The sequence below is a fragment of the Malaclemys terrapin genome (assembly GCF_027887155.1).
Source record: "Malaclemys terrapin pileata isolate rMalTer1 chromosome 20 unlocalized genomic scaffold, rMalTer1.hap1 SUPER_20_unloc_3, whole genome shotgun sequence".
Lineage (NCBI taxonomy): Eukaryota > Metazoa > Chordata > Testudines > Emydidae > Malaclemys > Malaclemys terrapin.
Window position 1 is genome coordinate 98,177 of NW_026530190.1, and position 20,556 is coordinate 118,732.

Genomic DNA, 20,556 nt, shown 5'->3' on the forward strand with positions numbered 1-20,556 from the left:
TGTTGGGTCTTTATGGCCGGAAATCCCAATCTGGCCCGTAAAAGCACCAGACGCAGGAATGGGGGGTAGGGGGAGTGGCAGCTGAGGGGACCTGGGAGCCAGGACTCCTGGGTTCTCTCCCCGGCTCGGGGAGGGGGGTCTAGTGGTTAGGGCAGGGGGGGAGGGCACCACAGGGAAACGGGTACAGCAGTAAATTACCCCCGATGGGGACTGGAGCAATCAACACCTGTTACCTAGTGATCCCCATACACCCCATCCAGTTACCCCCATAATCCCCCCTGCTCCCCCCACCCCATCCAGTTACCCCCATATCCCCCCTGCTCCCCCACCCCATCCAGTTACCCCATATCCCCCTGCTCCCCCCACCCCGCATCCAGTTACCCCCATATACCCCCTGCTCCCCCCACCCCGCATCCAGTTACCCCATATCCCCCTGCTCCCCCACCCCATCCAGTTACCCCCATATCCCCCCTGCTCCCCCGCCCCACCCAGTTACCCCCATATCCCCCTGCTCCCCCCACCCCGCATCCAGTTACCCCAATATCCCCCCTGCTCCCCCACCCCATCCAGTTACCCCCATATCCCCCCTGCTCCCCCACCCCATCCAGTTACCCCATATCCCCCTGCTCCCCCCACCCCGCATCCAGTTACCCCCATATACCCCCTGCTCCCCCCACCCCATCCAGTTACCCCCCTACCCCCATCCAGTTACCCCAATATCCCCCTGCTCCCCACACCCCATCTACCCATCCCCCCACCCTATCTATCTATCCATCTATCCCCATGTATCTATCCACCCCATTTATCTATCTCTCTCTCCAGGGCCTCACACCCTTGGGGGCAGTGTTTGGGGGGCAGATCTCGGCTGACGCGCCCATGGGGCACCGAGGCCGGTGGGTTGGGATGGGAGGGGCCCAGCCAGGTGGGGGCTCGCGCGGCCCAGATCTGCCATGGCCACTGGCGGGGGCTCACGCCCTTCTGCCCTTCCCCTCATCGCTTGGCCCACCTCCCTCCCTGTCCCTCCGTCTCTCCCTGCCTCCGGCCGCCCCCTCCCTGCTCCTCCTCTTAATGCCACCCACCCCCCACCCGTGCCGGGCAGGGGCACAAATTGGCCCCTGCGTCTGCCCCATGGGGCGACCCACTGTCCCCCCCCCCGCCAGGCCACGCTACTGTACCTTTAAATACCCCCCTCCCTCCGGCCTCCGGCATCCCTACTATTTTGCCAGCCTAAATTTAAACCCTGCCACCTCAGCAGGACAGACGGACGGACCCCCCACCCCCCCCAGCAAAGAGCAGGGGAGGAATCGGTCACCCTGGATGCCCTCTGCGCCCCTCCCCGCCCGGGCACCAGGCCGGGCTGCAATCGTCGCATGAACTCCCCGGGTCCCTTTGCCCTGGCTTGGCCGATTTACCCCAGCCGGGGGGGGGCCGCAGGGGGCAGCGTGGGGGGCGTCCCTCCCGGGTTACGCCAGCCGCGGAGATGGAGGCTGGGGGACATGGAGCGGTGCCATGGGGTTACTCCTGATTTCCACCCCATCCCGGCCGGGGCAGGCCGCGGGAGTGGGGCTGGATCCCACCCCTGGTTTCCGTTCAGGCCGTGGGGCGGGTGGGGGGCAGAGCAGTGAGACAGCAGACACTCCCATCCCTCCTTTGCAATAAATAACGGGGCGGGCGGGTTTATTGGCGATCAGGGCAGGCCAGTGTCTTCACACCAAGAGACAGGAGAGTCGGGGGGTGGAGGGGGAGGGTCCAGGGGAAGGGGGGCGCGCGGGAGGAAGTCTCTTGAAGTCCAGAGGCGGCCGGGGGAGAATCCGGCCCCGTGAGATCCAGAGCCTCGCAGAGGAGAGATACAAACTCCGGATCTGGCCCCTCTCCCCATCCCTGCCCCCCAACTCTTCAGGGCCAAGCATGAGTCCCCATGGGGTCGGGAAGTCACTGCACCGTTCTATGCCTCAGTTTCCCCGTCAGTAAAGTGGGGAGGATGAGCCTTCTCCTTAGTCCGCTCAGACCGTGAGGTCTTCAGGGCGGTAGTTGTCTCTTGTGGTTGGTCTGGGCAGCGCCCAGCACAACAGGGCCCTGATCTCGGCTGGGGTCCATGCAGCACCTGGCGCGACAGGGCCCTGATCTCGGTCGGGGTCCGTGCAGCGCCTGGCGCGACAGGGCCCTGATCTCGGTCGGGGTCCGTGCAGCGCCCGGCGCGACAGGGCCCTGATCTCGGTCGAGGTCTGTGCAGCACCTGGCGTGGCAGGGCCCTGATCTCGGTCGGGGTCTGTGCAGCGCCTGGCGCGACGGGGCCCTGATCTCGGTTGGGGTCTGGGCAGCGCCCGGCGCGACGGGGCCCTGATCTCGGTCGGGGTCTGGGCAGGACCCGGCGCGACGAGGCCCCGATCTCGGTCGGGGTCTGTGCAGCGCCTGGCGCGACGGGGCCCTGATCTCGGTTGGGATCTGGGCAGCACCTGGCACGACGGGGCCCTGATCTCCGTTGGGGTCTGTGCAGCGCCTGGCGCAATGGGGCCCTGATCTCGGTTGGAGTCTGGGCAGGACCCGGCGCGACGGGGCCCTGATCTTGGTTGGGGTCTGGGGAGCGCCCGGCATGATGGGGGACCCTGATCTCCGTTGGGGTCTGTGCAGCGCCCGGCGCGACGGGGCCCTGATCTTGGTTGGGGTCTGGGGAGCGCCCGGCGTGACGGGGCCCTGATCTCAGTTGGGGTCTGTGCAGCGCCTGGCGCGATGGGGCCCTGATTTTGGTCAGGGTCTAGCAGCACATGGCACCACAGCGCCCCGATCTCGGCTACAACTCTTTTCCGAGAAATAATCTGCAGTTAAAAATAAATAAAGCGCAAAGCTCAGGGGCCGACGTACGAAGTCCTGCAGGCACTGCGGGCGTCGGGGGGAGACCTTTCTGTGCAAAGCCCCCGCGTCTGGAGAAGACCCGGATCGGCCGGGCTGCAGGCCCCTGCGGCTGGAGCCCCTTTTAAGAAGCGGCCGTTCTTTGCAAACCCCTGGGAAGCGGAGACCCAGCGCCGGGGACCTTGCATCCTGCAGTCCAGAGTCCAGCGTCTGCTTTCACTGTCCTGGGGGGGCAGCAGTTCCCGGGACGTTCGGGGCTGGGCAGGAAGCGCTGGCTGGGGTCCCTCCGGAGTAGCCGCTCGGAGCGAGGCCCTGGTGGGGTGGCCCTGGGTCCCTCCAGGAAGGGGGCACCAAGCGAGAGACCCGTGGCTGCCCCTGGGTGCATTGCGGGTCTGGGTTGTGTGGTCCACGTTGCTTTCGAGGTGGCCCAACAGATGTGCTGCTCGCCCGGGCAATACACCAGCCGTGACACCACGGGGGACTGCGTGGTCATACAATGGTTAGAGCAGTAACTACTCATGGGCCCACATGCACTGTTGTTCCTGCACGCTTGCACCGTAATTGTGCTGTAGGCCCCACCTGCCCCTCGCACACACACCCCCGACAGGCCTGTCTCCTCACATTTACATTCATGCCTGTTCCTGGTGCCACTGTCCTCTCCGACCCAGCATTTAAGACCATTGAAACGAAAATTAAGACAACGAATGAGGGAGATGGCCTGTAGCCAGGAGGACAATGGGGAAGGGGGGGACGGAGATTTCTCCCTCTCCATCCCATGTCCCTCTTCTCCTACTCTATGCTGCCCTCCAGCTCGCTGGGCGTTTCTGTGTGTGGCAAACACCAATGTTTAAGACTTGGGACTCCCCTGAGCTTCTCTTTCCCCGCCTCAGGTTACCCATTAGCTTGGGACAAGCTGGAGGTATCTGATTCTGGGGGTACGGCAAGCCGGGGACACCTGGGTGGCTCCCGAACTCCTGGTGGATGCAACTGCACTCTGCAGGAGGTGTCAGCTTTGCAGGGTTTGGGGGAAAACATTTGATTGGAAGGGGTTTGGAGTGGGTTGGAAAAGGACCAGAAGGGGACTGAGTTGGGTTGGGGGATTGAGTAGAACTGAGTTGTGTTGGGTTAGGAGGGGACTGGACTGCGTTGGGTTGGGAATGTTCTGGGTTGAGTTGGGAGGGGATTGAGTTGCATAGGGTTGAGGGGACTGGACTGCATTGTGTTTTGTTGAGAACGGGCTGGATTGAGCTGTGTAGGGTTGCGGGGGACTGGACTGCGTTGGGTTGGGAACGGGCTGGGTTGGGAGGGGATTGAGTTGCGTAGGGTTGTGGGACTGGAGGGTCCTGGACTGCGTTGGGTTGGGGACAAGCTGAGTGACCCACTGACAGAGTTAAGTCGAGGCTGAGCCGGGGCAGCAGTGTGGAGCTCGCCCTTATGGAAGCCGTGAGCCAAGTTTTCTTCTCTTTGCTTGGCCGGTTTTGTGGAAGGGCTGACGCCTTTGAGCCCAGCTTACCAGGCAAACGTCTCCAGGGGAGATCCGCCCTGCACCTGGTGGGGGCAGGAAGGAGACACACTCGGCAGAAACAACCGTCCCGGCCCCAGCTTTGAATCTGCCAGCATGGGAGAGGCCGGGTGGGCGGGGCATGTCCCTAGTTGAGATCTGGAGCTGATGGGAAGGATGGCTCCCGAAGTGGGACACTGCGGTGGGAGACAACCCCAGTCCAGCACATGAAACATAGTCACAGTGTCCCCGGGGCTCTGGCCGCCTCCCCGGCCCCTGCCCCTGGCCCTCCACCTCTCCAACGGCTGAGATTGTATTGCCCTGCAAAGCTCGCTCAGATACCTTGGCAAGACGCCTTCCCTTATTTATCCCCACGCTTGCTATTTGGGGCTCGGTGGCGTGGGGTATGTTCCAGGGCGCTCTCCAGCAGATGTAACCCGAGAACATGCTGAGGTGAGCTCAGCAAGTGCCCCGGGGGCCAGCTGCTCTCTCAGTCAGGGAGCGGGAGACGGGACTGGGGGCGGGGGAGGCCTCGGTACCGGGCCGGCTGCAGCCGGAGCTTTCTGGCCAGGCGAGGGGGGCAGTATCCGTGCCAGGAGACACCCCCCATTCCCTCACCCCACTCTGGTTAGAGACAGAGTGGCCAAACCCAGGACCCAATCTCGTCTCCCACCGCCCAAGAGAGGCGCCGAGGAGGGGTGGGGGCAGCAGGTTGGAAGTTGGGTGGGGAGAAGCGCCAGCAGGTTCACACCTGGGTCACCAAACCCCGGTTCAGTTGCTGGGGCTCCAGCAGGACCGGCTGGCTGCTGGCCGAGGCCACCATCCCGTCCAGGAGCCGGGAGCTGGGCAGCGCCAGGGCCCCATCTCCACAGTATGTCTCCTCCTTCCCGCAGGCCTTCTCCTGGCGGGCGGTCAGCAACGGGGAGGGCAGGCGGCCAGGGCAGCCGGCCACGTGGGTGTACTGGCCCTGCTCCTCACCTTCCGTCTCCCGGTGGTAGAAGTAGGAGAAGTTGGAGACGATGACGGGCACCGGGAGGGAGATGGTGAGGACCCCGGCGATGGCACACAGCGAGCCCACGATCTTCCCGCCCACCGTCACGGGGGACATGTCCCCATAGCCCACCGTGGTCATGGTGACCACGGCCCACCAGAAGGCCTCGGGGATGCTGGTGAAGTTGGTCTCTGCGTGGTCGGCCTCAGCGAAGTAGACGGCGCTGGAGAAGAGGATGACGCCGATGAAGAGGAAGAAGATGAGCAAACCCAGCTCCCGCATGCTGGCCTTCAGCGTCTGGCCCAGAATCTGCAGCCCCTTGGAGTGGCGCGAGAGCTTGAAGATACGGAAGACCCTGACCAGCCGGATGACGCGGAGGATGGCCAGCGACATGGCCGGCTGGCCCACCCCCCGCTGCCGGGCGAACTCCGTGCCCAGCGCCACGAAGTAGGGGATGATCGCCACAAAGTCGATCATGTTCATGATGTCCTTGAAGAAGGCCGGCTTGCTGGGGCTGGCCAGGAACCGCACCGCCAGCTCGAAGGAGAACCAGCAGATGCAGATGGTCTCGACGATGAAGAAGGGGTCGTCCAGCTGACTCTTGGGGGTGTGCATGTGGCTGCTGTTAGCTCGGTGATGGGGGACCTGGCGGGGACATGTGATGGAGGAAGGGGTCAGGGGGAAACCCAGCTGGGGAGGCAGTCTGGCCTGCGGGGAGGAGGTGGCATGCAGCCCAGGTCATCCCCGCCTCCCGGCAGGGAATCCCCCGCCACCCCCCCAGCAGCGTCAGCAAATTTACATGAATTATCCGCCCCCGCCAGGCGCCAGCAGCCTGGGAGCAAGGTGGGGGGAGGTCACCCAGCCCAGGGGGTGGGAGGGGGCAGAGGGGGCTGGGTGGCTGGCACCGCACAGGGCTGATAATCTGCAGGCTGCTCCTGGACAGGGCCCACACAGCCAGGCCAGTCAGCACCATCCCTGACCCAGTCTGCCAGGAACCAGGCCCCCCGCAAGCAGGCAGCGCTCCGGGGCTCTCACCCAGCTCTGGGGGGGGGAGTTGCGGGGGGTGCTGGCATTTTAGGGGTCCCCCTTTCCTCCCACCCACCGGCAGCGAGATGTCCGTCTTGTCCCAGAACTCGAACAGGATCTCCAGGCAGAGGGGAGGCTGGGATGGGGTTGGTGGTGGGGTGAAGGGAACGCAGGGCCAGGAAGGGGGCGCACAGCAGGGCAGGGGAGCAGCGGGGGGGGCAGCGGGTGCACAGCAGGGCAGGGGAGCCGCGGGGGGGGGGCAGTGGGCACACAGCAGGGCGGTGGAGCCGCGGCGGGGGCAGCCGGCTCACAGCAGTGTGGTGGAGCCGCAGGGCCAGGCAGGGGGCACACAGCAGGGCGGTGGAGCCGCAGGGCCGGGCAGGGGGCACACAGCAGTGTGGTGGAGCCGCAGGGCCGGGCAGGGGGCACACAGCAGGGCGGTGGAGCCGCAGGGCCGGGCAGGGGGCACACAGCAGGGCGGTGGAACCACGGGGGGGGGGGGCAGTGGGCACACAGCAGGGCGGTGGAGCCGCGGGGGGGCAGCGGGCACACAGCAGGGCGGCAGAGCCGCGGGGGGGGGCAGCGGGCACACAGCAGGGTGGCAGAGCCGCGGGGGGGGGCAGCGGGCACACAGCAGGGCAGCAGAGCTGCGGGGGGGCAGCAGGCACACAGCAGGGCAGCAGAGCTGCGGGGGGGGAGCGGGCACACAGCAGGGTGGCAGAGCCGCGGGGGGGGGCAGCGGGCACACAGCAGGGCAGCAGAGCTGCGGGGGGGCAGCGGGCACACAGCAGGGCGGCAGAGCCGCGGGGGGGGGCAGCAGGCACACAGCAGGGCGGTGGAGCCACAGGGCCGGGCCCGCGGCCCCCCTCGCTCACCGGCAGCGACATGTCCCGCTCGTCCCGGAACTCGGGCAGCGTCTCGAGGCAGAAGATGACGATGGAGATGAGGATGACCAGCACGGAGATGATGGCGATGATGCGGGCGGCCTGCGAGCTCTCCGGGTACTCGAAGAGCAGCCAGACCTGCTTGAGGAACTCGGGCCCGGGCAGCGGGCGCTGCTCCTCCTTGACGAAGCCCTCGTCCTCCCGGAACTTGCTGAGCGCCTCCTCGCCCAGCTGGTAGAACTTCAGCTCCTCCAGGAAGATGTCGAGAGGGACGTTGGCGGGGCGCCGCAGCCGCCCGCCCGACTGGTAGTAGTAGAGGATGGAGTCGAAGCAGGGCCGGCTGCGGTCGAAGAAGAACTCGCCCCGCAGTGGGTCGTAGTAGCGGAGCCGGCGCCGGGGGTCGCCCAGCAGGGTGTTGGGGAACCGGAGCAGGGTCCTGGCCTGGGTCTCGAACCGCAGCCCCGCCACGTTGATCACCACCCGCTCGCAGCAGTCCCGGCGCAGGCACGGGACGTAGGGGCCGGGCGCCTCGGCGGGTCCCCCCGCTGGCAGTGCCGGCTTCTCCATGGCGGGGGAGGTCAGGGCCCGGCGACGGTGGCCATGGGCCGGGACGGGGGGGTTCCCCACCGTGGGTGCCCCTGCTTTGCTCTCCACTGATTCGTTCCCTCCCTCACACCGTGTTCCCACCTCCCTTGGCCCCAATTCACTTTCCCTTTCCTGCACTCAGCCTGTACCCCCTCCTCCGGCCCTGATTCACTCCCCCCTTCCCACGCTCAGCCCGTACCCCCTCCTCCAGCCCCTATTCGCTCCCCCCTTCCCACGCTCAGCCCGTACTCCCTCTTCCGGCCCCGATTCGCTCCCCCCTTCCCACACTCAGCCTGTACCCCCTCCTCTGGCCTCGATTCGCTCCCCCCTTCCCACGCTCAGCCCGTACCCCCTCTTCTGGCCCCGATTCGCTCCCTCCTTCCCACGCTCAGCCCGTACCCCCTCCTGCTCCCGCCCTGATTCGTTCCCACATTCACACCATATCTCCCCCCACATACACTCTCTTCTATTCTCACCCTTTCTTTTCTGCTCTGACAATTCCCTGCACCCCTCTTCTGCACCCCCCCGGCCCACCCTGCCTTCTGAGCCCAGGATCTGTCTGTCCGTCCGTCCCTGAGGCCAAGGGCCGGGATCTCTGGCTGTAAACACGTTCCCAGCCCGGGGAGGTGTCATGTTCTCAGGACAGCTCTAACTTCCAGCGCCCCTGTGCCAAACCCCAGTGCCCGCCCCTACCCTGCTGCCCCTTCGGCTCCGAGGGCACTAAAAATAACAGGGGGCAGACAGCTCCCAGGGATGATATGGAGGCAGGGGGTGGGAGCCGGGGCTCCTGGGTTCTATTCCCAGTTCTGAGAGGGGAGGGGAGTCTAGTGGTTAGAGCAGGGGGCTGGGAGCCAGGACTCCTGGGTTCTATCCCTGGCTCTGAGAGGGGAGAGGGGTCTAGTGGTTAGAGTGGGGGGGCTGGGAGCCAGGACTCCTGGGTTCTCTCCCTGGCTCTGAGAGGGGAGAGGGGTCTAGTGGTTAGAGCAGGGGGGCTGGGACTAGGACTTCTGGGTTCTATTCCCGCCATTTGTAAAATCAGAGAATAATTAACAAGCATAAAACTGAGATGCCAACGCCCAAGGGGATGAGCGCTTCCCTTTGGGGCGTCTCCCTCTGGGCCTCCTGTTCCTGGATTCGAATGGAAGCTCGTTAACCGAGATGGGGTTAATTAATCTAGTGTCAGGAGGAGAGAGGTAATCACGCCCAAGTAACAAAGCGTTAGGGATCAAGAGATAACTGTGTAATAAGAAAATAATCTGTTAATAGGTATGACATAAGTGCCCAGGAATGGCTGGTGTTAACCTGCCTGGAGAGAGTGGGGGTGTGATCAACAGAGTTAATTAATTTATTAATTAGTGGGATGTCTTCTGCCCTTACCTGAATTATAGGGACTGTGTCAGCTTCCCTGTGTGTATGCAATACACCAGGCTCTAACCGTTAGACCCCACTCCCCTCCCAGAGCCGGGGAGAGAACCCAGGCGTCCTGGCTCCGAGTCCCCCTGCTCCAACCACTAGATGCCCGTCCTCTCCCTGAGGAGAGAACCCAGGAGTCCTGCTCTAACATGCCCGACATCCCTCACCACCTCACACTCCCATCCCTGGTCCTTCTCCTAGTCCTGTTGGGTTTCTGTCCAGGGGCGTCTGTGCCCCTCACACAGCCTACCAGCGCCATCTGCTGCTCCTCTGTGGGCATCTCTGCTCCAGAGCCATCTGCGGTGCCAGGCCTGGGGCGTACGGCCCCCCGGTGACCCTGCGGTGCCAGGCCTGGGGCGTACGGGCCCCCGGTGACCCTGCGGTGCCAGGCCTGGGGCGTATGGGCCCTCCCGACCCTGCGGTGCCAGGCCTGGGGCGTACGGGGCCCCCGGTGACCCTGCGGTGCCAGGCCTGGGGCGTACGGGGCCCCCGGTGACCCTGCGGTGCCAGGCCTGGGGCGTACGGGGCCCCCGGTGACCCTGCGGTGCCAGGCCTGGGGCGTACGGGGCCCTGCTCTCGGGGCGGAGGAGGCTGTATCCCAAGCCCAGCTGGGGTCAGGGTCGTTACCCCAGCTGCTATGGCGCGAGTCAGGGGCCATATCCCTGGTTGCTATGGAGCATGTCTGGATCATCAGCATGGCTCCAGGCCTACCACTGAGGGTGAGTATTATGGTCTGCCTTCCCCATGTTCAGGCTGCTATGGCACAGGTCAGAGGTCATAGCCCGGTTGCTATGGCAAAGGTCGAGTTCATGGGCCCAGTTTGCCATGGCGCAGCTCAGGGGCCATATTCCTGGTTGCTATGGCGCAGGTCGGAGGGTCATGCCCCGGTTGCTATGGCGCAGGTTGGGGGTCATGGGCCAGGTTGCTATGGGGCAAGTCAAGGTCATGGGCCCAGTTGCTATGGCGCAGGTCAGAGGTCATGGCCTGGTTGCTATGGCGCAGGTCGGAGGGTCATGCCCCAGTTGCTATGGCACAGGTCAGAGGTCATGGCCTGGTTGCTATGGCGCAGGTCGGAGGGTCATGCCCCAGTTGCTATGGCGCAGGTCAGAGGTCATGGCCTGGTTGCTATGGCGCAGGTCGGAGGGTCATGCCCCGGTTGCTATGGCGCAGGTCGGAGGGTCATGCCCCAGTTGCTATGGCACAGGTCAGAGGTCATGGCCTGGTTGCTATGGCGCAGGCTGGGGGTCATGGGCCCGGTTGCTATGGAGCAGGTCAGGGGTCATGGGCCCAGTTGCTATGGTGCAGGTCGGGGGGTCATGGGCCTGTTGCTTAGGAGTAGGTCAGAGGTCATGGCCCGGTTGCCATAGCGCAGGTCGGGGGTCACCACCATGGCGCCAGGAGCGCCCCCGGCGGCGAGTATTATGGTCTGCCCCTGCCCCGCGCTCGGGCACTACTTTTCCTGCCGGCGGCGGAGGGATCAGCCCGTCGATGGTGGGGAGGCTGCGCGGCCTCGCGCCTCCTTCCCCCGCCCCCGAGCGAGTCCCGGCGGCGCAGGGATCCGGACGCGGTGACGGGGCTGCGCATGCGCAGAGCGGGCAGGGAGCAGGCCCCGACCAGGCGGCAGCGGGAGGAGCCGAGCGCGGCGCGGCCGGTGAGCGAAGGGCGGGGGGGGGGTCACGCGGCGCCGCGGGGAGCGAGCGGGGGGAGGGGCGTGGGGCAGCCTGCGGGGGGAGCTGGGCACGGGGGGGGCGGGAGTCAATGGCCCCAGGGGCTGTGGGGGGGCAGTGGGGGGCGGGGCTGTGGGGGGGCAGTGGGGGGCGGGGCTGTGGGGGGGCAGTGGGGCCGGGGGGGTCCCGGGGGGGGGCAGCAGGAGGCTCTAGGGGGAGGGGGGCCTGTGCGCGGGCTGGGGGAGGCCCAGGGGGAGCAGTGGGGGGAGGGGCTGGAGGGTGCCCCAAGGGGTGTGGGGGATGTGGGGGGGGCAGAGTCCTGTGTGGAGTGCGGGGCCCAGAAGTAACAGTGGGGGGTGGACCAGGGGGGTTACCCCAGGAGCGGGGGGGGGCATGAGGAACCCCATGGTGGGGGGAGCAGAAGAAGAACATGGGTTGCCCAGGAACTGGCTGCTTCCATGGGGGAGATATGGGGGGGGGGGCTGCTGGGAAGCAGAACCCCACAAAAGGAGGAGGGAGGGGCTTAGCTGCCCCCTAAGTTGGCAGCGTTTGGAGGGGGCGTGACCCCACACACTTGGGGGGGGGGGGGGGGCAGGGATGCACTTGTTGTGGGATCTAACGATCTGGCATCTCCTCCCCCCAGCAGATTTCCCAAGATGACGCAGTTCCTGCCCCCCAACCTGCTGGCGCTCTTCGCCCCCCGAGACCCCATCCCTTACCTGCCCCCTCTGGAGAAGCTGCCTCATGAGAAACACCACAACCAGCCCTACTGCGGCATCGCGCCGTACATCCGGGAGTTCGAGGTGAGCTCGGCCTCCCCAGCAGGGCGGCGCTGGCTGGAGGGGGGGGAGAGCTGCTTGCCTCATCACCTCTGTTCTCTGCTCCAAAGCCGCCAGGCTTCCCCCCCCCCCCCCCCTTTCCGCCCATCTCTGTGCCACCCACCCGCCTGATGCCCTGCTAACGCGCTTCTCTCCCCCGCCCAGGACCCACGCGATGCCCCTCCGCCCACCCGCGCTGAGACCCGCGAGGAGCGCATGGAGCGGAAGGTACGGCTCTCTGCCAGCATGGGGGTCAGCCCATCCTTCAAGGGATGTGGGCGTGCGCCCCCCAGATAACCAGCTCTGGATTGTGTGGGGAAGGGGCGAGCTGGGGAGGCACTCTGCTGCAAGATACCCAAGGGAGAACAGAAGAGAATCCCTTTTCCCATATAGTCTAGAGATTGACTCGTGGGGCTGGGCGCCAGGACTCCTGGGTTCTCTCCCCGGCTCTGGGAGGGGAGCGGGGAGGGATTTGGCAGCCAGGACTCCTGGGTTCTCTCGCTGGTAATTCTGTCACTAACTCCCTGTGTGAACTTTGCGGGGAGTGCCTGGGTGTCCCCGTCTGTGAACTGGAGGTAACGGCCCTGCGGAAGGGGGTGAGGACGAAGCAGTAAGTGCAACGGCACTTGAGAGCCTCAGGGGGTGCTAGTGACTGAGCCCCCCTGGAATCCTGTCCTGGGGTCCCTCTCTGGAGAGTCGCTGCCCGTCACCCCTTCCTTTCCTTCCTGCAGAGACGAGAGAAGATTGAGCGGAGGCAGCAGGAGGTGGAGAACGAGCTGAAGATGTGTGAGTGTCGGGGGGGGACCCCATCACCATGGGGGGCGGGGGGATTGATCTAACTCCCACCTGCTGGGAACGTCTGGGAGGTGAACGTGGGCTGGGGGGGCATCAGCCGTTGCTGTTCCGCGTGCCTAGCCCTGTTCTCTCCCCATCCAGGGGACCCGCACAACGACCCCAACGCCCAGGGAGACGCTTTCAAAACCCTCTTGTGGCTAGAGTGGTAAGTTCCCTCCCGCTGCCTGGCAGCCCCTTCCCGGGGCACCTGCTTCTACCCCCGACCTGCCGCCAGCAACAGCTGGTTCACCAGCCTGTCCTCTGTCCCGCAGAACTACGACACGACAGAATCCAAGCTCAGAAGAGAGTTCGAGGTCTATGGCCCCATCAAACGGGTAAGAGGCATTTCCCCCTCCCCTCCCCCCGGCACAACTGGCCAGATGTGGCTGGGTTTTCCTTCCTGTGAAGGATCAACTACAGCTGGAGATGGGACACGGGCCGGGGTGAACACTGCTCTGAGGTGGTCCCCAGTCCCCTTGCTGTCTAGCTGGTGGGGCCTGTTCATATGCTCAGGGTCTAACTGACCCCCAGGTTTTGGGTTGGGAAGTTTCCCCCTGGGTCTGCTTGGCAGGGCCTTTGTGGGGTTTCAGACCGGTGAAGGGTGTTCCTGGCTCTCCCTATCCTGGTGGTGCCCTGTTGGGACCAGGCTACCCCCTGGCCAGGAAGGCTCTGATGAGGCTGCCATCTTGGTGTGTCAGACCCCAATCGGTGCATGAGCGCCCCTGCTGGTCTGCGGCGAGTTAACCAGCACAACGAAAGGTGCTGTGGGCAGTGGCTTGTGTCAGACTGAAGCTGGGGCTAAGCAGTGTGCGCGTGTGTGGGAGGGGCCGCGTCTGGGTCATTAACCTGCCCCCCCACCCCCCCAGATCTACATGGTGTACAGCAAGCGTTCCGGAAAGCCGCGCGCTACGCCTTCATCGAGTATGAACACGAGCGAGACATGCACTGTAAGTACCGCCTCAGCCCGGGCCTCTTTGCCTCTCCCTAAAGCGCATGTTTTCCATCTCCGTGCCGGCCCGCTCCCGGCCCTCGAGCTCCCGGAGGTAAGTAACGGAGCGCAGGGCCGGCGCGGGGCCAGCGCAAACCCAGGTTCCATTATTCTGCTCTCTCCCCCCACGGAGCTCGATGTGAACGCCGGAGGCGGGGCTGGGGGCTGGCCATCAGAGGGTAACGCCGAGGTGACCCCCACAGGTGGGGTGCCCCTCCCTCCCATAACTGCAGATTAATGTAATCAGGGTGCTGCTGGTCGTGGCGTGTGAGAGGGTGCGTGTGCTCCGACGGGCTCAGCGCTGTGTGTGTCCCCCCCCCCCCCCCCCCCCCCCCCCGAACCACTGAGCTTCACGAGCTGCCCCCACCCCAGGGCTGAGCCCAGAAGCGGCGAAGCTGCGGGAGCGGCTCGGCTCGAGTGTGTGGGGGGGGCAGGTGCGTCTTGGCTCTAGTGACTGTTGTGACGATGCTGGCGGGAGAGGGTGTATTAATTCTGTGTTCTTATTGTCACTGCAGCCACCTTTCTGATGGCTATTGCCACTGCTGGCTTGCAGCTGATGCTAATGCTCCCCCCATACAACACCTCAGTGTATTGGTATAAGGGTTTGTATGTTGGTAAGATTTCACAGCACCCCTACACCTATACACGAGCCAGGCCACGGCAGCGGTAGGCACCCAGCGTGGTCAGAGCAGCTCCCGGTGGGGGTGGGGACCGGAGAAGCTTGCTCTCTCGTCCGGCTTCCGCTCTCTTGCCGGGCGGAGACCGGACGGGGGGGGGGGGGGGCGCAGGCTCCGAATTCCCGCCGGAGGTAGCGAGGGGAGGGCAGGCCAGACGTCACCCTGTGTAGGGCGCTTCCCCGCAGCGGATGAAGCAGGACTCGAATATGTCCCAGGGCTGGGTTTCGGTCCCGCCCGCGCGCCAGTGCCGGCACTGCTGAGGGGGAGCTCGCAGCGCCGGCTGCATCTGTCCGACTCTTAATCCCCCCAATGAAACCGCAACCCAGGCGACTTCCTGATCCCCTTCCAGTCCGTCCATCGTGGCTCCGCCTCTCCAGCCAGGGGCGCTCTCTGCTCGAGCTACCCCATCTCCCTTCGGGCATCTCGCTGCCCGGGGTGGGCCGTGCCGTGGTGGGCTCTGAGCTTTCAGTCACGTCTGAGCGGGGCAGGGAATATTCGAGTCCTGCCTTTAGCCTTTCCCACCAGGCTGCCGAGGTGAGGTAGAATAGCTCCTCTGGTGCCCCCGGTGCAGCCAGCCACTCCGTGGCCCACGCCCGGGGCTCGGTTGGGGCGTCAGTCTCGGCTGAGCCTCGCACCGGTGCCCCGCTGCTCGCAGAGACAGGTCTCCCACCCCGCGGGCAGTCGGCACGCAGCGACACTAGCCCAGGGCAGCGTTAGTCACATCACACTCCCGGCTTCTCAACCGCGCCCGCCCCGTAGAACTGCCCGTGGGCGCTGAGCCGGGCTGGGCTTGGCGAACCCGCCTGCCCCATGCAGGGATGGGGTCCGGGGTGCTGGCTTGCTGAGCTCTCTGGCAGAGCCGCCCTGCCACGCAGGCCACCAGCCTCGAGCGGCGTCGCCGAGAGCCTAAACCCAGCCCGGCTCCAGTCCCTAATGAGCCCTCTGCATCAGACCGTGTAAGGGGACGGGTCTGCCCCCGTTTGTGTAGGACCTACAATATCTCCCTGCGTGAGCTCTGAAGTCCTGTCCCCAGCAGCCACGCTGCCGACCTCTGGACCCGGGGGAGGGCGCAGGGCTGGCTGAACTGGGTCCCAGTTGGCCAGCGACCGGAAGGCCGGGATCTGTGACGGGTGGTGTCAAGGGAACAGAGCCCTGCTGATCTCAGGGATCGAGCGTCTCTTTGAGCCTGGCCCAGGCGCTGGGGGTGGAGCAGTCACTCTCCCTGATGGGGGTCAGCAGTTAGGGGGAGAGGTTCTGTCTAGGGTGGCTTGGTAGAAAGGTGACAATAGGTTGGTCTCAGGTAAGCCACGGCCTCTCCTGGCCGGGACCAGCACCACGGACAGACACGGCCCTTGGGACGGAACTGGGAGCCCGGCCCGCTCGAGCAGCATCTAGGCCCCGTTCTAGCCAGGGCAGCGCAGGATCTGCCTCTCCCCGGGGGTGTGCTCTGTTGGCATGGGGGGCTCTCGGGGGGCCAGGTTTCCCCACTAGTGCCTTGGACGGAGGTGGTCTGGGGGGCCTGTCCCTGTGGCTAGGGTGCTCTGCCCTGCCCCCTCGGGGTTCTGGCTGAGTGGACAGCCAGCTGGCAACGAGGGGGCAGGGGAGGAATCCTGCCCTGGCCCCCCCGGCCAGGCCGGGTAGGGGCTCCAGCTGAGCCATTGTGGGGCTGGTAAGTGTCCCCTCAATGCCGTAGTGCCCCAGCTCCTGCGGGGGGCAGGAGGGCGGGCGGGGCCAGGGGGAACGTACCTCCCGTGGGGGGTGCACCTACGCCGCTGCCGAGACAGGTAAGGCAGCGAGGTGTCGCTTGGCAGCCACGCCACCCCCCCCAAAATGCCAGTGCCCCGGCCGGGGGCACGGGGGCGGAGCCCGGCCTCTCGCGCCCACGCTAGCAGCCTGATGCGTTGAGTTGAGGCGCTAAGTTGAAATGTTTTGTAAGTAGTTTCTCCAGGTAAACGCTTTTATTTCCTTCTCGTGAGCGGTGCCCGTCTAGCGCCCCCTCCTCCCCCCCTGTTGCCTCGGTGCCATCTGTAGCCGCCACGTAGGGATCTGTACTCTGTTCCTCTGGTGACGACAGGCGGGGGGGCGGCAGGGGCGTGACTGGCGGGGGGCGGCGGGGGGAGTGCCAGCCGGGTACCAGACTGGAAAACGTTTGCGCGTACCACCCCTGGTTGTACACAGATTCCTCTCCCTCCTTCCTGTAGGTGTAATACCTCCTGCTTTGGGGGGGATGCATGGCGGATTCGGGGTTAGCTAGCTGGCTGGCTGGGGCGGGGGGTGGGCAGCAGCGGTGGGCGGTATACCCCCATCTCGTAGGGGTTTACCCCCCACGGGGCTGCCCGGGTCCCACGCAGCGAGCGTGGCATCGGGGAGGAGGCAGGGGGCAAATGCAGGTATTTGACTTGTCGGTAACGTTCCTTTCCTTGCAGCTTTGGGGGGCTGGCTGGGGGGCGAGGGGCTGCTCCATTCAACCCAGCAGCCGTGGCTTGCGGATCTCCGGCCTCGACGGGGTCGGGGCGTCCTGTGCTCTGGCGTGGACCCAGCTGCTGAAGTCTAGGCAGCACGGGGGGGTGGGAATCTCGGGGCAAGCTACCCCACGGCAGGGTGGGGCAGCCCCTCGGCCGGCTCTGGGGAGCCACGGGGCAGGTGGGGGGAGCTGTGTGTGTCCGGTGGGGGGCGGGCGGGCTTGTGTGTGAGCTCTGTGCCTAACAGAAGCGCCCTCCCCCCCGCCCTTGTGGACACCCCAATCTGTTACAGCGGCATACAAGCACGCAGACGGCAAGAAAATTGACGGCAGGAGGGTGCTGGTGGACGTGGAGAGAGGCCGGACAGTCAAGGGTTGGCGTCCCCGCAGGCTGGGTGAGTAAGGACATCCCCCCCCCCCCCCCCCCGCCGCCGCCCTGCACCTCACTTCCTGCACCTGCCCTGCCGGAACACAGAGCAGGGAGAGCGACCCCATGTCAGGCCTGCGGTGCCGTGGCATAACCTGGAGGGAATCGGCACACCCCTCGGCGTCCCCTGCCGGGAGCTCCCCACCCACCCTGTGACGGGTTCCCCAGGGGGACCGCTGAGCCCTCTGTCTAACCAGCCCAGGCTCCCTTTGACAAGCTGCGAACCCCTCCAGGTCCTGCACTCACACAGCCACCCGCAGGCGGGGGGACACCAGCCAGTTCTCCCCAGCCTAGGACCCCAGAGCTCTACGGTCCTGCCCTGGTCAGAAGTCTTTCACAGATGTCACGGATTCTGGGCCCTCTGTGGCTTCTGCAGTGGCCGGTGTGGGCCCAGACAGCTGGTCCTGGGCGCTGCCCCGGGCCACCGCCCTCCCACCGCAATCTGAGTTCCATAAATTAGACACGGTTGGAATCGAGCATCATCTCACCCTGATGGTAGATTCTCCTTTCCAGCCTAGGACCACCTCCCCCATTCCAAGTCTTTGTTGTCCAGATGTTCTTCCAGGTGTTGAGGTGTGAGCAGGGCCAGATTAGCTCTCCTGTGGGCCCGGGGCTCTTAGATTTTGTGGGGCCCCTGGGGGTTTGGAGTGGGCTCAGGGCTGGGGTTGGGGTGCAGGCTGTGGCTGGGAGGCACTTACCTTGGGCGGCTCTTAGGCGGCGGCACAGCAGGGTTAAGGCAGGATCCCTGGCTCTGCGCTGCGCTGCTCCCCGAAATGGCCAACATGTCTGGCCCCTAGGCAGAGAGGCCCCGCCGCTGTGCACAGGCACCGCCCCTGCAGCTCCCATTGGCCATGGTACCTGGCCAATGGGAGCTGCGGGGGCAGCACGCAGATTCCCTGAACGCCCCTTGCCTAGGGGCCGTAGGGGTATGTCGGCGAGCTGGCGCTCGCAGCTCCAAGCCCGGGGAGGTGCCGAGGCTCGGGGACTTGCTGGGCCGGATGAAAAGAAGCAGCAGGCCACATCCAGGCCTGCGGGGGCCCCCCTTAGCCCGAGGCCCTGGGCTGCAGCCCCTGCATTAATCCAGCCCGAGGAGTGAGGGCAACTGATGATGTCACTTCCCCTCCGTTCTAGGTTCCTCCAGCTTGCTGGAAAGGTCTTGTGCTAGGACGTGAGTCAAGCAGCCTCCCTTGTGTCTTCATTGGCCACGGATCCCGTGACGGTCCTAAGCCGTGTGGATTCCCCTTCCCGGGCCGGCCACGCTGTGGTACCTGAACGGCTGGTTGTGGGTGTTCCCAACCTCGCAACCTATTTCAGTAACACCCCCCTAGCCAACTTCCTACAGTCCAATAGGATTTTAATGGTCAGCAGAGCGAGACCTCACCAGGCAGTACCCAGCCGAGCATAAGTACAGGGCAGTGGTGAATATGGGGGTGCCAGCGTACCGTTTTGAGGTGTATAGTACCCCCCCTTCCCTCCGCTGGGGGTGTTGAGTTGGTCCCGTAGATCCCTGCCGGGGGCAGGGGTTGAAGTGCTGCGCTTTCTTTGTAGGTGGTGGCCTGGGGGGCACCCGGAGGGGTGGTGCAGATGTCAACATCAGGCACTCCGGCCGAGACGACACCTCCAGATACGACGAGCGGTGAGTGGGGGGCAGACTGTGCCCCAGGGGACCCCGTGCCCCCAGCCCGTGTTGGCCAGACCCCCTGCCAAGGGGCATGGTGGGGTGGGGCCTAGAGGAGAGTTTGGGGGAAGGACAGTGATGACCCAGTGCATGGAGCATGTGGGAGCATGGAGGGCTGTGGGTGTCTGCAGTGCCCCCTGCTGGCCGGAGGGGGCAGGGATGGCCCAGTGCATTGTGGGAGCGTGGAGGGCTATGGGTGTCTGCAGTGCCCCCTATCCCAGTGCATTGTGGGAGCGTGGTGGGCCATGGGCCTGTCCGCTGCCTGGCCCTGCAGAGATGGGGTGCCTGGATGGCCCAGGGGCTGGGCCAGCTGTGTGACGCCCGGGGCCCCTCTCCCCGCAGGGACCGGGAGCGTGAGCGGGACCGGCGGGACCGGAGCCGGGAGCGGGACAAGGAGCGGGAGCGCCGGCGCAGCCGGTCCAGGGAGCGCCGGCGCCGCACCCGCAGCCGGGAGAAGGAGGAGCGGAAGCGGAGCCGGGAGCGCAGCAAGGATAAGGACAAGGAGCGGGAGCGGAAGCGGCACAGCCGCAGCCGGGAGCGCAAGCGGGACCGGGACCGGGAACGTGACAAGAAGGAGGAGCTGCCCGAGGGGGGGGATGCCCAGGCCGAGGAGGTGGCGCTGGGCGAGCTGGGCCTGGACAGGCTGGAGCTGAAGCTGGAGGGCGAGGAGAAGGGCAGGGACAGGGACAGGGACAGGGAACGGGACCGCCGGCGCAGCCACCGGGACCGCGACAAGGACAGGGACAGGGAGAGGGACAGGGAGCGCCGGCGGGAGCGGGACCGGGACCGGGAGCACAAACGGGAGCGGGGCGAGCGCGGCGAGCGGGGGGCCGAGAAGCGGGACGAACGGGCCGGCCAGGACAACGGCATGGCCGAGCCGCTGGAGGAGACCAGCCAGGACATGTTCCTGGACCAGGAGTCCATGCAGTCCGGAGACGGCTACATGTCCACGGAGAACGGGTACCTGCTGGAGCCGCCCCTGGAGTGAGGGGCGTCCCCTGCCCCCAGACGGGGGGCCAGCCCCCAGCCCGGCCTGGCCACCTCCCTTTTTTTTTTTAGGTGGGTAAGTTTTTGTCCCCCCAGTTTCTGTAGTGTGCCCCCCCCATGCCACATGTCTGTATAAAGCCCCGCGCGGCTACATCTGCTTTTCTTTAACCACAATAAAAGGGTTTTAATGGTTCTGCCGTGAGGTGCTGTTATGGGGGGGCTGGGCTAGGACTGGCCAGAGCAGCGGGCCCTGGGACCCGGGGGTCAGCCCTATGCCTTGGCAGGTCCCTCCTGGCCCCACACTTTCCCCTCAAGGAGCAGCCTCGAATGGTGGGCACCAGAAATGGGCCCAGGGTCCAGCCACATCGCACCAGGGCCAAACCGCCTCTGGCCGGGCTCGGGATTCCTCCGTGCGGCATCGTCCAGGGTCCCTGCCTCCGAGGAGCGTCCCCGTCCCCCCCACGGTCACCGCGCTCTGCCCCCCCTCGGGCGTTAACGCTCTCAGGCAGCCTTAGCCGGCGGCGCCCCCCACCCCAGTCTCTGACCCATCCTCTGCCGTGTTCCCGGCACCCCCAGGCAGGCGCGGGGCCCACGGTGTTTCCAGCCAGGCCACTGCTGTCTGGCCAAGCCCCCGGGGGGGGGGGGGGGGGGCGCGACTCCTTTCCACCCCCCAGCTGCTGAGGGGTTTGACCCTGAACCTCACCAGCCAGGGGCTCTGCCTGCCCCCCGGAGCGGATCTCCCCCCCCCCCCCCCCCAGCCCTTTGGTGC

At 65.8% G+C, this 20,556-nt stretch overlaps 3 protein-coding genes across 4 annotated transcripts; 2 read left to right on the plus strand and 1 right to left on the minus strand.

The window, feature by feature from the left end:
- Positions 1–4,199: 4,199 nt before the first annotated feature.
- Positions 4,200–8,615, minus strand: KCNA7 (potassium voltage-gated channel subfamily A member 7). Of its 2 annotated transcripts, none has more exons than XM_054015044.1 (2): positions 7,244–8,615; positions 4,200–5,987 (listed from the first exon to the last, which is right to left on the minus strand). In XM_054015044.1, exons 1-2 carry the CDS (start codon positions 7,817–7,819, stop codon positions 5,097–5,099), a joined length of 1,467 nt encoding a protein of 488 aa, XP_053871019.1. In that variant the 5' UTR covers positions 7,820–8,615; the 3' UTR covers positions 4,200–5,096. The 2 variants fall into 2 exon arrangements, with proteins under 2 accessions (XP_053871019.1, XP_053871020.1); XM_054015045.1 differs by having other exon boundaries at positions 4,200–5,971; positions 7,195–8,615.
- Positions 8,616–9,341: 726 nt separating this feature from the next.
- On the plus strand, positions 9,342–11,264 carry LOC128829569 (uncharacterized). The gene is made up of 3 exons (XM_054015029.1): positions 9,342–10,152; positions 10,220–10,901; positions 11,233–11,264. Exons 1-3 carry the CDS (start codon positions 9,922–9,924, stop codon positions 11,262–11,264), a joined length of 945 nt encoding a protein of 314 aa, XP_053871004.1. The 5' UTR covers positions 9,342–9,921.
- Positions 10,821–19,980, plus strand: SNRNP70 (small nuclear ribonucleoprotein U1 subunit 70). The gene is given in 11 exon segments (XM_054015034.1): positions 10,821–10,901; positions 11,564–11,720; positions 11,901–11,963; positions 12,467–12,521; positions 12,672–12,723; positions 12,823–12,904; positions 13,436–13,472; positions 13,475–13,516; positions 16,989–17,090; positions 18,671–18,758; positions 19,143–19,980. Coding segments are annotated over 10 exon segments (1,314 nt in total). The 5' UTR covers positions 10,821–10,901; positions 11,564–11,573; the 3' UTR covers positions 19,789–19,980.
- Positions 19,981–20,556: the final 576 nt, after the last annotated feature.